Raw genomic sequence first — 13013 nt, forward strand, 5'->3', positions numbered from 1 at the left:
TATATATATATATATATATATATATATATATATATATATATATATCTCAGTTTAATGAAAAGTTGGTAAGAAAGTCAAAGAAAAGTCATGTTGAGACTATTTTTCTAACAATACGAAAATCGATGTAGAGCAATATCATGTACATGAACACTAGAGTCTTCGTTTGTAAATTAAGGACACCCTGACACTTTAATGGAGTAATTACTGGAGTTGATGATATTTTGCACAATACATTTAGGACATATTAAACGCTGTAAACTAAAAATAATAGCATTTATATTCGGGTAGGTTGTAATATTTGTGGAAAGTGTAAATTAAAATCATTAAAAATTGAAAAGTTAGTATCGGTAAGTACTTGATTGGCCCTTCTGACGCTTTAAGGTGTAGTCAACAATTATAATAATCTAGCTAAAAAGCAACTAATTTGTTTTAGAACTTCATTAGTGTTCACCTCGTAATCTGTAAATATAAGTGACGTTATTATATCTATTTCTAAAACAGACTTTTATTTATAACATCGCCTAGTTACTTTTCCATCAAATCTTGATTTCCATTTCTAAAATGCGCCTTCGGGTAACTTAACTAGTACTTAGCAAGTCTAAGATACTACTTGCTTTACAAAGATATGAGATGTAAATGGGGGCACCCAAGCATCTGTAGGTGATCTAAATAATTGAAGATGAAAGTTAAATACGTAATAACACTTATTTATGTTCTACAACTTAATCAATTAAATTTATGTTATGGACTATAAGGCAGCTATGTAATAAATTGCAGACTAATCGGAAAATGCCTTTTAAATAATCCTGAAGTAAAATACTATTCTTAATATCTCGTTTATTTCAAAATACACAGACTTCTTCTCTTAAATTAAAAATAGGTAGCATGTTACTGATATTATTTTTGATTATGGTGACACAGGGTGATTCTTTGGGTTCCAATTAGACGTTTTAAAAAACTTAATTAATATCTAAAAAATTTGGATGAGAGATTTTTAAATATATCCAATTTTACCGAATTTTACCAAAATTGACGAAAACTTACTTTAAATACAGAGTGAACCAAAAGTCTGTAAATGACCATTTATTTCTTAAATGAATGGTTCGAATTGTACAAAAACCGGGATAATCCTCTTATACTAAATGGAGATTTCAAATTTGATGCTTGCAATGTTGCCAGATTTACCATTTTTCTAAGATCATTAGTAACTTTGGTTTTGTTAAAAATAACACTCTGTATAGTGTATTATTTTTGGAATTCTCCCTTCAATGCAAGTTCAACCACATGTAACACTTATTATTTGGTCACCTAGCTACCTGGGTTTTAACCTTGTTTAGGCCTGGGCCTCTTCAAGAAATGGGGTACTCCTTTTTTTTGTCCGAGTAGTGGGAGTGTGGTAAACGTCGGTTTCTGAAATTGTGATTGTTGAGGAATAGTGGACTACTAAGGAACAGGGGGGGACTCAGAAGGTGGCGTATGTGTGTGGACGATAGGAGCGCACAAGAGGAAGAGGAGAGCTTTTGCCTAGCATGCCAGTTCAGGTACTTCAGGGGTTACCAGCCATACTGTAGGAACGGCTCTTTATTAGCGTTTTTGCCGCGCAATTTTTAACTGCGATATTTAATGCGGAATGATTCTAAGATATCAAAAGTTTTGCTAGAAGAAACGGAAATTTTCTTATGGGATGCCTGGTTAGTATTTGCCCTCGGCGATTGCAAGGCGTCTTTAGTGTTTGTTTGTCTCTGTTGTTCGAGCCAGCTATGGTTCTTAGGACATAACTCCTGCTGAGGGTTAGGATTCTGTCCCTTATTGGTATGATGTTGGCCAATATGTATATGTGAGCTGATGGATACGACCAGTCCGTCCTCATGCAGTATCTGAGGATTCTTCGTTGGGTTGCCGTTATGGCATTAAGTTGGTGGGGCTTCAGAGAGACATAGACGTATGCCTTGTATTCGACGATCGGTCTGACAAATGTTTTGTAGGTGTGCAATAGTGTTTTTGAAGATGTCCCACCCATTTTACCAGACAGCACTTTCAGGAGGTTAAACCTCTTTCTCATCCTATCTAAGGTTTCTTGAACGTCGGTTTTCCAGTTGAGAGTTTTCATAAAACGAACTCCCAAGTAAGAAACCAAGTTTCTGCAGGTAAGGTCTACTTCCAAAAGAGTTATCCGGCCCTGGGCATCGCGACAATTTGAGGCTTTAAAAAGAATGGCTTATGTTTTGGAGGGATTTATAGTTACTCTTTATTTATTGCACCACCTAATAACTCTGTCTAGGTAGACCTGTGATCGTTCGAATACAGACCGTTGTTGTCCACGATCTCTGTGAGTCCCTGATGAGAGGAGGGCCGTATCATCAGCGAAAAGTAGGAGGGACTCCGATCCTTGCTGTGGGCGGGGAATGTCATTGTTGTAAACTGTGTATAATATTGGAGCAAGTATTGAGCCCTGGGGTACTTAAGCTTGTGGAGTAAAGGGGGTGAATAAATGGTCAGCAACTTTGATGCTGATCGTCCGGTGAGAGAGATAGGAATTGATTAGTTTAACGAAAGGTGTGGGCAGTCTAGCAAGGTGGAGCTTTTCGATCAGGCCTGTGTGCCAGACCTGGTCGAATGCCTTCTGGACGTCTAGGAATATGCCTATGACGTGTTTCCTTTCGTTAAGTGATTGTGATATGAAGGTTGTTGCTTCTGCCAATGCATTTTGTGTGGAGTGACCAGCCCTGAATCCGAATTGGTAATCTGTAATTGCGAGGTGAGCGTCTAGGAATTCTACGAGTCTTTCTTTGAGGATCCTCTCGTAGACTTTACCTAGGGTGCTCAGTAGTGAAATGGGTCTGTACGATTTAGGGTTGGTGAGAGTTTTACCTTTTTTTGGGATCATGACTGTGCTGGCTACCTTCCATGAAATAGAAAAGTAGCTCAGCGTTAGAGATGCATTGATAATATTGGTGAGCAACGGGATAATATTCTGTGGAAGATTTTTGAGGCATTTTCTGTGGATGCCATTCATATATGGTCAAGAATATCTTAAACAAATAAAACTTCTCACTGCCAAATAGTTTTAATTATGTCAGTAAATATAAAATGCTGTGATTTTGACATTAATTCATAAAAGTAATAGCTTGACGTTTATTGAATAGTCTTTAAAAGAAATTGTATTATTAACTAAAAGCTGACAGTTGTTTTATGTGTTTTTAAAAGCTCTACAATATGGATTGTTTTTAATGAAAAAGAACGAATTACTCTTTTGAGAATGAGGAGCTAAGGCGATAGAAAAAGATCTTACAGCGAACTGGCCAACTTTTTTACCGAAACTTCCGAAATCATTCTCCTATTCATAAGGCGATGGTACAAAAAATTGTAAAGCGCTTTGAGAAAACTGGATGAGTAAAAGATGGCATTCGAATAGGTATACATTACAATAAAACTTTAGATGTACTTCAGAGCGTCGTTGAAGATCCACATACATCCTTATGCAGAGCTGCATAAATATAAGATGTAGGTCATTCTTCATTCATTCAATGTGGAAATCGAAACGGTAAAAATAAACTTATTTTAGACTTAAATTGTGGCTTTTTCCAACACAAATATAAATTCTTCAGTCTTGTGTCTATTAAATAAGAATTCATTTAAACCTTTTACAAAATCCAGTTGTTGCAAGTATTAAATGACTACGGTCTTAGATCACAGTTTAGTGAGGTAATGATCAATAAAATTGTAACTGATGAGGACTTCGTTAACAAGATATGTTTTTCCGACGAAGTAATATTTACACTATGTGGCAACATAAATCGCCAAAATTTAAGGAATTGGTGTGCGGTAAATCCACACTGGATACGTGAAAACCATAGCTACTCAATGGTCGGGTATAGTGGCTATTCAGTTAATTGTGTCGTGTTTTATATAAAAAATTTAACAAGCGATAATTATTATAAAATGCTACTTAGAAATGAAATTCTACCTGTCCTGAATAACAAATTTGGAGCCAATTTTCATGAAATATGGTTTCAACAAGACTAAGCTCGAGCTCATTTTGTGTAAATGTTCGGCGTTATGTAATTTAAAGGTTTTCACTAAGGAAGGTACTTTTTAAAAAGATCATTTTCATTAACTTTTATAACTATACTGCACTGCGTTATTGATTGAAAATAACTGAATTTAATTACAATAATATTTTTTTTATATAAAAATCAAGTGCTGACAAAACTGTTAATTGGAATAGCTGACCTCCGCGGTTACTGCGGAGATTTCTACTACCATGATTTCTCCATCTTCTTGAACATTTTTGTGATGGATGAAACATCAGGTGTATCTTCTCTTTTTTATTTTTTTCAGTTTTCTTCTTTTTCCATAACTCTCGTAATTTGTAAACCGAAATAATGATAAGGGCTGTTGCCAGGATATATTTCGTGGTGTCCATAGATGATAATGGTCCACTGTTATTAGAGACACGGGTTGGAGTCTATCTTTTTCTGTTAAGAGTTTATTGGATTATTTCTAATTTTAGAAGCTTCACTGTTGGATCTTTCCCTTAAGTTTAATTTTGATCTTTGGCAAGGTTATTGGTTCTTCTTTTGTTGAGTACTTTAATTTTAGAGGTAGAAGAATGGGTGAAGATTTTAGTATCTTTTGGGAAAACAGCAATATAGCGGGCTTTACATACTTTATGAATAATTGTTGTGCTAATTGTGATCGGCACGTTTTGACATTGGGCGCCATGATTGACTGACGGCGTTTGAACTGACTACAAACGGTTGATGGTTGATTCAATTTTTATAAAATTTGAAAGCCATTTTGGGGTTAAGAAATGATTTCGTTGCACCTGTATCAAGAAGAAGTTTAAGAGGATTTTGAATTTCGATATATGGTTCTTTTTTGTTTAAATAAGATGGAGTTCGATTACGTTTCTTTGTTTTCCTCTTAGAGTTTTGGAAAATTTACATCTTCTCCTTTGTACTGAACATTTTGGTAATCTTCTACTTGGTCAGCATCTGGATATGCATCCTGATTTGAAAAGTAATGTGCCTGTTCTCTATCCTATCGTTCTTGTCTTGTTTTCGATATTGAACAGCTCTTCTACAGTGAACTTTGGGGTGTGTGGTTACTGTGGCTTAAAGTTTCTGAAGCTTTGAGCTCTATTATGTCCCGTTTGGTATGTACTTACAGACGTCGGTGTTCGTTTGTACTGTTATAATGGTCTGCTTGCTCATGAGTTAGGTCTTGGAGGTTGTGTGTTTGCCATGATTTGCTGCTTCATTGGTTGCAATCAAGCAATGTCCAATCCAAGATTATCGTGATAATCCTGGATTATTTCCGAAAAATAGTTGAAGTAACTGTGGCCTGGGCATGGGCTGTTGCTATTGTGGTGGTGTTATGAACTGGAGTTGTCTCTGGGGTTGTATGTGGTTAAAAATCTTATGTGTCAATAAGAAATTGGTTGTTTTCTGCAAGTATCTAATATTGTTCTTTTCCTGGATAAGCAAGATTTTTAGGCCTCATTCATCGTATGGTTGATCCCATTGGTGCTCTTAATCCTGTTAAGAAGGTAGTTAGGGCCTGTTGCTGAAAGAATTCCTTTTTGCTCCTCTTTTTTTTATCGTCTTTCGTCATATAAATGGATTTTTATACTTCACGGCTGACCTTTCGTAGACTTTTCCCTCGTGAAGTTAAACAGCTGTGATTTTCCCTGATAGTTGGTTCGTAGCGGGCAAACATTTGGGAATGACCTGGTGCCATCTAAAGGTTTTCACTAACAAAGATACTTTTTAAAAAGCCCTTTTCATTAACATTTACAACTATACTGCACTGCTTTATTGATTAAAAATAACTAAATTTAATTACAATAATATTTCTTTTATATAGAAATTAAATACTGACAAAACTGCTGATTGGGATTGCTGACCTTCGGGGTTATTGCACCATAATTTGTAGATGAGACATTTCCATTTGGTACATTAGGCAGTATTGAATGGCCTCCTCATTCACGCTATTTGAATCCTAAAGATAATGTTTATTGGGGATACTTGAAATAAAACTTTTTTATTTTATTCAAAAATTAGAAGTTTCTTGCCATTTGTAAAAGATACATTTATTTAATTAAGGGGAAAGACGCCAAATGTCGCCTAGCAAAATTTTCAATGTGTTTTAAATGTATCCATTATTTTCGAATTCGGAGAAAACTAATAAATATTTTTGTAAAAATTTAAAAGCAGAATGAGAGATTACTGAGGGCAGAAAGTCCCTGAAAACTTCTACAATGTTTATTTTAATATGATATGTAACAGGAGTGAAAATAAAAGAGAAAATATAGTATAATTTTTAGTTGAAAATATTGCATGCAAAAGAAACTTTTTATTTATTCTAATAAATATTTCATTCTGCCTTTAAATTTTTCAAAAATGCTTTTTAGTTTTCTCAGGATTTGAAAAAAAATGGTTACATTTAAAATACATTGAACATTTTGACAGTCGGTATTTTGCGCCTTTCCCCTTTAATACCTTACGATTACAACTACTATTACTTACCTTATATAATTACGATTAGAAAACTATTCAAGTTCAAAATAAATGGAATCAACTTCGGAATCCGAGTCGTCTTGAGGGTTAATAATTAGCGGTTGTGTCTCTACGGTCGCATCAATTATGTTATCAAGATCCCACATTTTTTGTTCTTCTTCTATTACATGTCTTACTGCATCGTTCCAGTTTTGTTCTGTAATATGTTGTAAAGACTCTTATAAAAATTCACGTACAGCTTGTATTTTATATGACGTATTTTTTCTAGCCACATAACTTTTCATTTGTGCCCAAATGAGTTCAATTGGATTTATTTCGCAGTGGTAGGATGGAAGTCTAAGGACTGTGATGTTTTTGTCAACTATGTATTTCTTGAACTTAGATTTGTGTTGCCGGGCAATTTTTAAGAATATCCTGTTTCTTCCACGAAGTCGTTGGAAGTCTTTCTACTAGTCGTGAATGATAAGGTGCATTATCTAATACTATAATTGAATTTGGTGGTATGTGTTCAATCATCTGCTCAAAATACTCTTCGAAAACATCAGCTGTCATCTCCTCGTGATAGTCTTTTGTGCTTTTGGACTGAAATTTAAACAAACTATGCTTAACAAATCCTTTTTTACTGCCAATGTGAGAAATTATTAATCTACTGCCTTTACCAGAAGGTGGGGATATACCAATAGACCAACCTTTCATAAAGGCTTACCTGGAGCTTAATATATTTTTATCTGACCAAATTTTTTTTAGAGTATGACCTGAGTTTACCCACGTTTTATCTTGGTAGAAGATTGGCCTTCCTTCAGCCCGGAATTTTCGTATGGATCTTAGATAATTTCTTCTCCAACATATTATCTCCTCCCGATCAATCAAAAGTGATTTTCGGTCTGATTTCTCCCACCGAAAATTTAATTCTTTTAAAACTTGCCACAATTTAGTTCGTCAGATATAAGGCAAATCCGGGTCGTCTCTAATTTATTGTAAAATTTTGTTTAGGTTTGGTATTTCTTTTTTGAAAAAAAATCCATGAATTTTCCTTCGAATACCATTTTTAGCAAATTCATCAATTTCAATAGGCTTTTCCCTCTCTTTAAGTATTCGTTTGTGTTTGAGTTAGCTATACCGAGTTTTTTTTCTTTCTGATAGGAACCTATATTTAGTTGACTCCCCTACGCCAGTCATGTTGGCACAACTTTCGACTATGTTGCGAACAGTGTTTGTGGGATTCTGAGAAACCAGAGCATCGTGAACATTCAGGACAATAGTCTTCTCTCTTGGTAAATAGACAGACTTACTGACTGTACGCAACAGTACTGGTGTAAAACTTGATGATGTTGATGATGAAGCTATCACAAACAATCCAACAAAACGAGCACGAGCGAAAGGTACGTATATGTTCGTAGGTATATGGAATAAAAAATCACGCACTGTATATAATTCGCAAAAGAAATATTCGAGACGCTAATTACTGCCGTAGACGCGGAAATACCGACGAACCATAAAAACTGCAATCAAAAACGATCTAAACAAAAAAATTGTTTTCGTTCGTAATAACTTCACCCTTTTAAGTTAAGTTTCGAATATAAACTGAACAGACGACGCACGTGGCCAAAGCCAGCATCTTTATACCATTATATTATTAAAAATCTGGGGAATTCCGTACTAATTATCTTGCAACGGATAGTACATTCGGATATGAATTCCAAGTTTTCTAGTAAAGTGATTAAACGCGAAGATTAGTATTGAAATATCCAAAGAGATAAGATATTCTATTTACAAAATTGTTAATGGTTAAATTCTTATTTTTATTAATATAATATAATAACCAACATTAGCCGTGAAAGTTTTAATTGTTTGTTGCTAAATATATTAGTATTAAAACATTATTAATATTGATAAATATTTTGGAAAGGAAAATAAATGTAAAACGCATTAATTTTAATGAATAAACACCTCAGGAACGCCTATGATGATACAAATTTTACGACCGTTTTACGACTTTAAGGCACATTTCGTGCTCTCCACAATTTGTGAACGGATTAGGTATAGTTATATCTAATATTTTTTAAACACTTGTATATCTCACACATGATCTCAAGTAAATTTACTGTGTTAATTCTTTTAATTTACTACCTTGCTCCCGTTTTTAGTGCAGCAGTCATTATCTGCCTCATCATTTATTTCTTTTAAGCCGTTAAAATGTGGTTTTTTAATACTATATTACAACTACCGATAAGTCAAAAACCTTTTAATACTAATTGTTAAATAGCTAACGCGTTTATCTAAACTATTCACGCATCATGCGAATCTCCACTTTAAAACAAAGCCGTTAAAGCGCTATTGAAAGTAGTTAATTTAGCGAAATACTCACGTCCAAGGCAAGTGTGCTTCCGGAACTGCAGGAAACCGTCAACGCATCTACATGCACCGTCCAGACAGCTACTATTGGCCACCTTCAAAGAACACTGTTCGGGTACGAGGCAGTCGTAACCCAAGAGAGTTGCTGGAAAATATAAAATATATAAATATTCATATAACGTTTAAATAAGTATTTTTGATTTATACAACACATAAGTAACAAGCTAAGATGAAAATACTGAAATACAATATGCTGAAAATGTATGACAGATAATTGAATATGCAACAATTTGTATAGGTGATAAAAAATGTGCACAGACAGGCTATAAATGATTAGTCCATTTAATTTATTTAACGCTTTCCTGACGTTTTAAGCCAAATATTGTTTTAGATTTTATTTAGTTACTTAATTCTCACCATACCTCGGTTTTTCCTGTAATGTCAAAGAAAATACTTAGTAATCATAATGTTAACAATAAATCGTTTTACAAAACTAAGGATATCCCAATTAACCAGGGCCTTTTCCGGGGGGACTCGTTGAGTTCACTTTGGTTTTGTTTAGCGAAGAACCCACTATCTCAGCTACTGAACTCCATTGACTCAGGTTTTAGCATAAAAATAACAATACTGTTGTGGCGAAGCTTAATCATCTGTTGTATATGGATGATTTAAAATTAATGGCTTCCACTCGAAACCGCCTAGATCAGACGCTAAAAACTATAGAAACTTTCTCAAATGAGTGCCGTATACTAAATATAGTCAAAGGAAAAGTTCAGCTGGAGGTTTCGATATGCACGATGGCCACAACATCGAGGCAATGCGTGAAAATAATATGCACAAATATCTCGGAATAAAGCAAGCAGGCCATAAACAAATAAAAACCGAACTAACTTCTGAGTTCGTACAAAAAGTAAGACAACTAAATCGATCATATCTTAATATTAAAAATTTGTTTAAGGCATTAAATACATACGCCTGTTCCGAGCTGAGCTACCCATTTGGTATTAAGTGGTCAAAAACGGATATAGAGAGTCGTCAGCGGAAAGTAAGAATACTTCTCACAAAGGCGCAAAAACACCATCCACTCAATGCCGTAGAGTGAACAACATTACCGCGATATCAAGGGGAAAGAGAACTTATGGTCATAGGTAAGCAACTGGATAAGGTTGGTAATTTGAGAACTTATTTTCAAGTGCAGGCTGAGACATCTACTTTATATCAAGCAATTTGGGCAGTAGATGATACAACGCCGCTTAAACTAGAAATTCGCATAAACCACCTGACTAATGCGCAAAACATGCGCACCTTGATGAATAAACCTCTGCATGGGCTACATCTCAATGAGATCAGCCAAGAGTATGTCAATAATATAGCGTCGAACTATTGGTTGATATCAGAAAAGATGTATCTCGAACCTGAGGGTTTCCTACTTGCCATTCAGGATCAGATTATAGCAACTAAAAATTACGTAAAATATATTGTTAAAGACTCTCAAGTCCAAAATGACAAATGCCAATATGGATGCCAAGCCCAAGAAAACATCCAACATCTTATCGGAGGCTGCTAGGCGTTTATCGGTACTAATTTTAACGAACGCCTTGACTCAGTAGGAAAGATTATTCACCAAAAACTAACTGATAAAGTGGGACTTCTCCAATCCGACCATCTTCCTTATTACTAGACTTGTAAAAAAGTCAAATGTAGACAAATAAAAATGTAGAAAATATGCGCATAAATATGCACGTGTTTACCCGAAAATATGCAAATATTTTACAAAATATGCATACAAATAAATAAAAAAATCGTAAAATAGTAACAATTTTATTTAAAAAAAAGTGTACATAACTAAATATTTCTTACTTTTCATTAAGATTTACATTTATTTTAAGTAACTACATCATTTTTAAGTATGAATAAACTTATTTAGAATTATGGTAACAATAAATGACCAAGTGGTGTTCAAAATTTTCTAACAAAAACTTGTGGCTTCTGTCTGAGTACATATATTTATATATGGAAAAACTTCGTTCAACATCAACTGATGTAACGGGAGCATTTTTCAAACTAACCAAAACATTTGGTTCTAAATTAATTGTTTCCGAAATATTTCCAGCTAGAACACTGACTACTTCAGAAAGAATATGGTAACCTTTATTTTTTTCCATAGTAGCTTCAAATTTTTTTAAAATATCTTTTCCAATATTACCTCTAACGTTCCGACAACATGACGCAAATTCTTTTATTAATGCTGTACTTTCGAACAATGACAGTTTTGGTGATTCTAACTGAGTAATTGTTTTTTGAACAAAACTAAAATTTGATTTTATAAATGAAAGTTCTTGTTGAAGCAAGTTACTCTGAAAAGTTTGTTTAGAATCCAAAAGAGATTGGGAACTTTCATCTGTTAACGTATCAATTATGTGCTTTATTTTAACAAAATGATCTGCATACAAATTAGCTGCTTCTAACCATGTTCCCCATCGCGTTAAAATAGGTTGTGGTGGAAGAGGAATGTTAGGTAGCATTTCTTTATAAAGTTGAATTCTTATAGGAGATTTAAGAAATACTTTTTTGACACTGGATATCATGGTATTTACAAGAGAAAACTTTTTTCGTATTTCCTCTGCAACTCTGTTTAATCCATGCGCTACACAAGTAACATGTATTAAATCTGGGAAAAATATTTTTAAATTTTGTCCTGCTTTCACCATATAAGGAGCAGCATCCGATAAAATAAGCAGTAATTTATTAGAAGGAATAGTTGTCGGAAGAAAAAAAGTTGCTAATATTTTTTGTATAAAACGCGAAATTGTTAAAGCATTTGTTTTCTCAAGTTGCTGGCATGAAATAAGATGAGATTTTGGTAAGGTATCTTCTTTAAGAACACCAATCAATAAATGAGCAATATACTTTCCTGAGGAATCAGTGGTTTCGTCTACAGATATGTAAAAATAATTATCTGCAATTTCTTCCTTAATATTAATTAATACCGACGAGTATAGCCCGTTCACATTATTTCTTCTTAGAGACCGATCACTTGGAACATTAAGTTTGCAATATTTTTTTAGAAACGAACTAAAATTTACATTTGCTAATTTTGAAAGCGGTATGTTTGCAGACACTAATGCGCGACACAAGTCTTCATTAAAAGTTTCTTGCTCATCTAATTTTTTTGAAGTAGATTGGAAACATTTAGCCATTGAAGTTTGATGTTTTCCTCCTATTTTTCCTTTTTTTGCAATGTGTGAAGCAGTTCTCACATGTTGGTCTATCTGAAATTTCTTCTCACATGCTATCTATAAATAAAAATAAAAACCTTTATTTTAACCCAACCTTTAAAATATAAAAATATACAAGGTGTTTTTGGTTAATCAAATAACTGGTTTGAAAAAAAAAACACTCGCTAAGTGTTTTAAATGCAGTATTAATCCACAAATTAGTTTTTGTTACTAACCATTAGTACATCATATAACTTATTTTAACATTCAACAAAAGTTTTTTTTTTGTTAATTCAATTACAATAAAAATAATTGTGTTTTAGAATAGCTGACTTCATAAAAAAAGTAAAGGTGAAAAATTTTTCTAAATACACACCATTGTATTGTACCATGGACAATTTTTTCTCACTAAAGGAAGCTATTTTTCATTTAAAAACAACCTACGAGTACTAAATTTCAAGTAAATACGTTTATTGGTTTTAAAGTTATTGTTGTTATTAACTAAAAGAATTTAATTTTTTTTTTAATTTTAACACCCTGTATCTCGAAAAGTAAATAAGTTTGACCCCTCATTAACTATATTGTTTTGTTCAATTTTTCGAGAAGTATCTACAGTCAAACGTTGTAAGTGTTATTTGGAAACACCCTGTATGTATGAAATATTAGATATTTAATAGAAAATATTAGATACTTACAATTTTGCCACAGACTGAACAGTAGATTTTTCCCATATCCATAGACAGCTCTTTATAAGGTTTAATCCAAGTTGAAGCACTGGTTGTTTTAGGCATTATAAAATCACAATCTTCCTTTTTGTTACGCACAACGAGTGTTTACGCTTTAAATATCAAAACAAAAATGATTTACAAATCTGAGCATCAAATTAGAAATGTTTAGGTACCTAATTCAATAAACTGGG

At 33.5% G+C, this 13013-nt stretch overlaps 1 protein-coding gene across 2 annotated transcripts in view; it reads right to left on the reverse strand.

Annotated features, from left to right (window-relative positions):
• LOC140436715 (uncharacterized) overlaps window positions 1-13013 on the reverse strand; it is a 369152-nt gene that overhangs the window by 53215 nt on the left and 302924 nt on the right. For both annotated transcript variants that reach the window (XM_072525765.1, XM_072525764.1), the window contains exon 3: window positions 8890-9021. In XM_072525765.1, the coding sequence (XP_072381866.1) occupies window positions 8890-9021 (132 nt within the window). The remainder of the gene's footprint in view (window positions 1-8889; window positions 9022-13013) is intronic.

Source organism: Diabrotica undecimpunctata, chromosome 3 (genome assembly GCF_040954645.1).
Source record: "Diabrotica undecimpunctata isolate CICGRU chromosome 3, icDiaUnde3, whole genome shotgun sequence".
In the NCBI taxonomy this organism is placed as follows: Eukaryota; Metazoa; Arthropoda; class Insecta; order Coleoptera; family Chrysomelidae; genus Diabrotica; species Diabrotica undecimpunctata.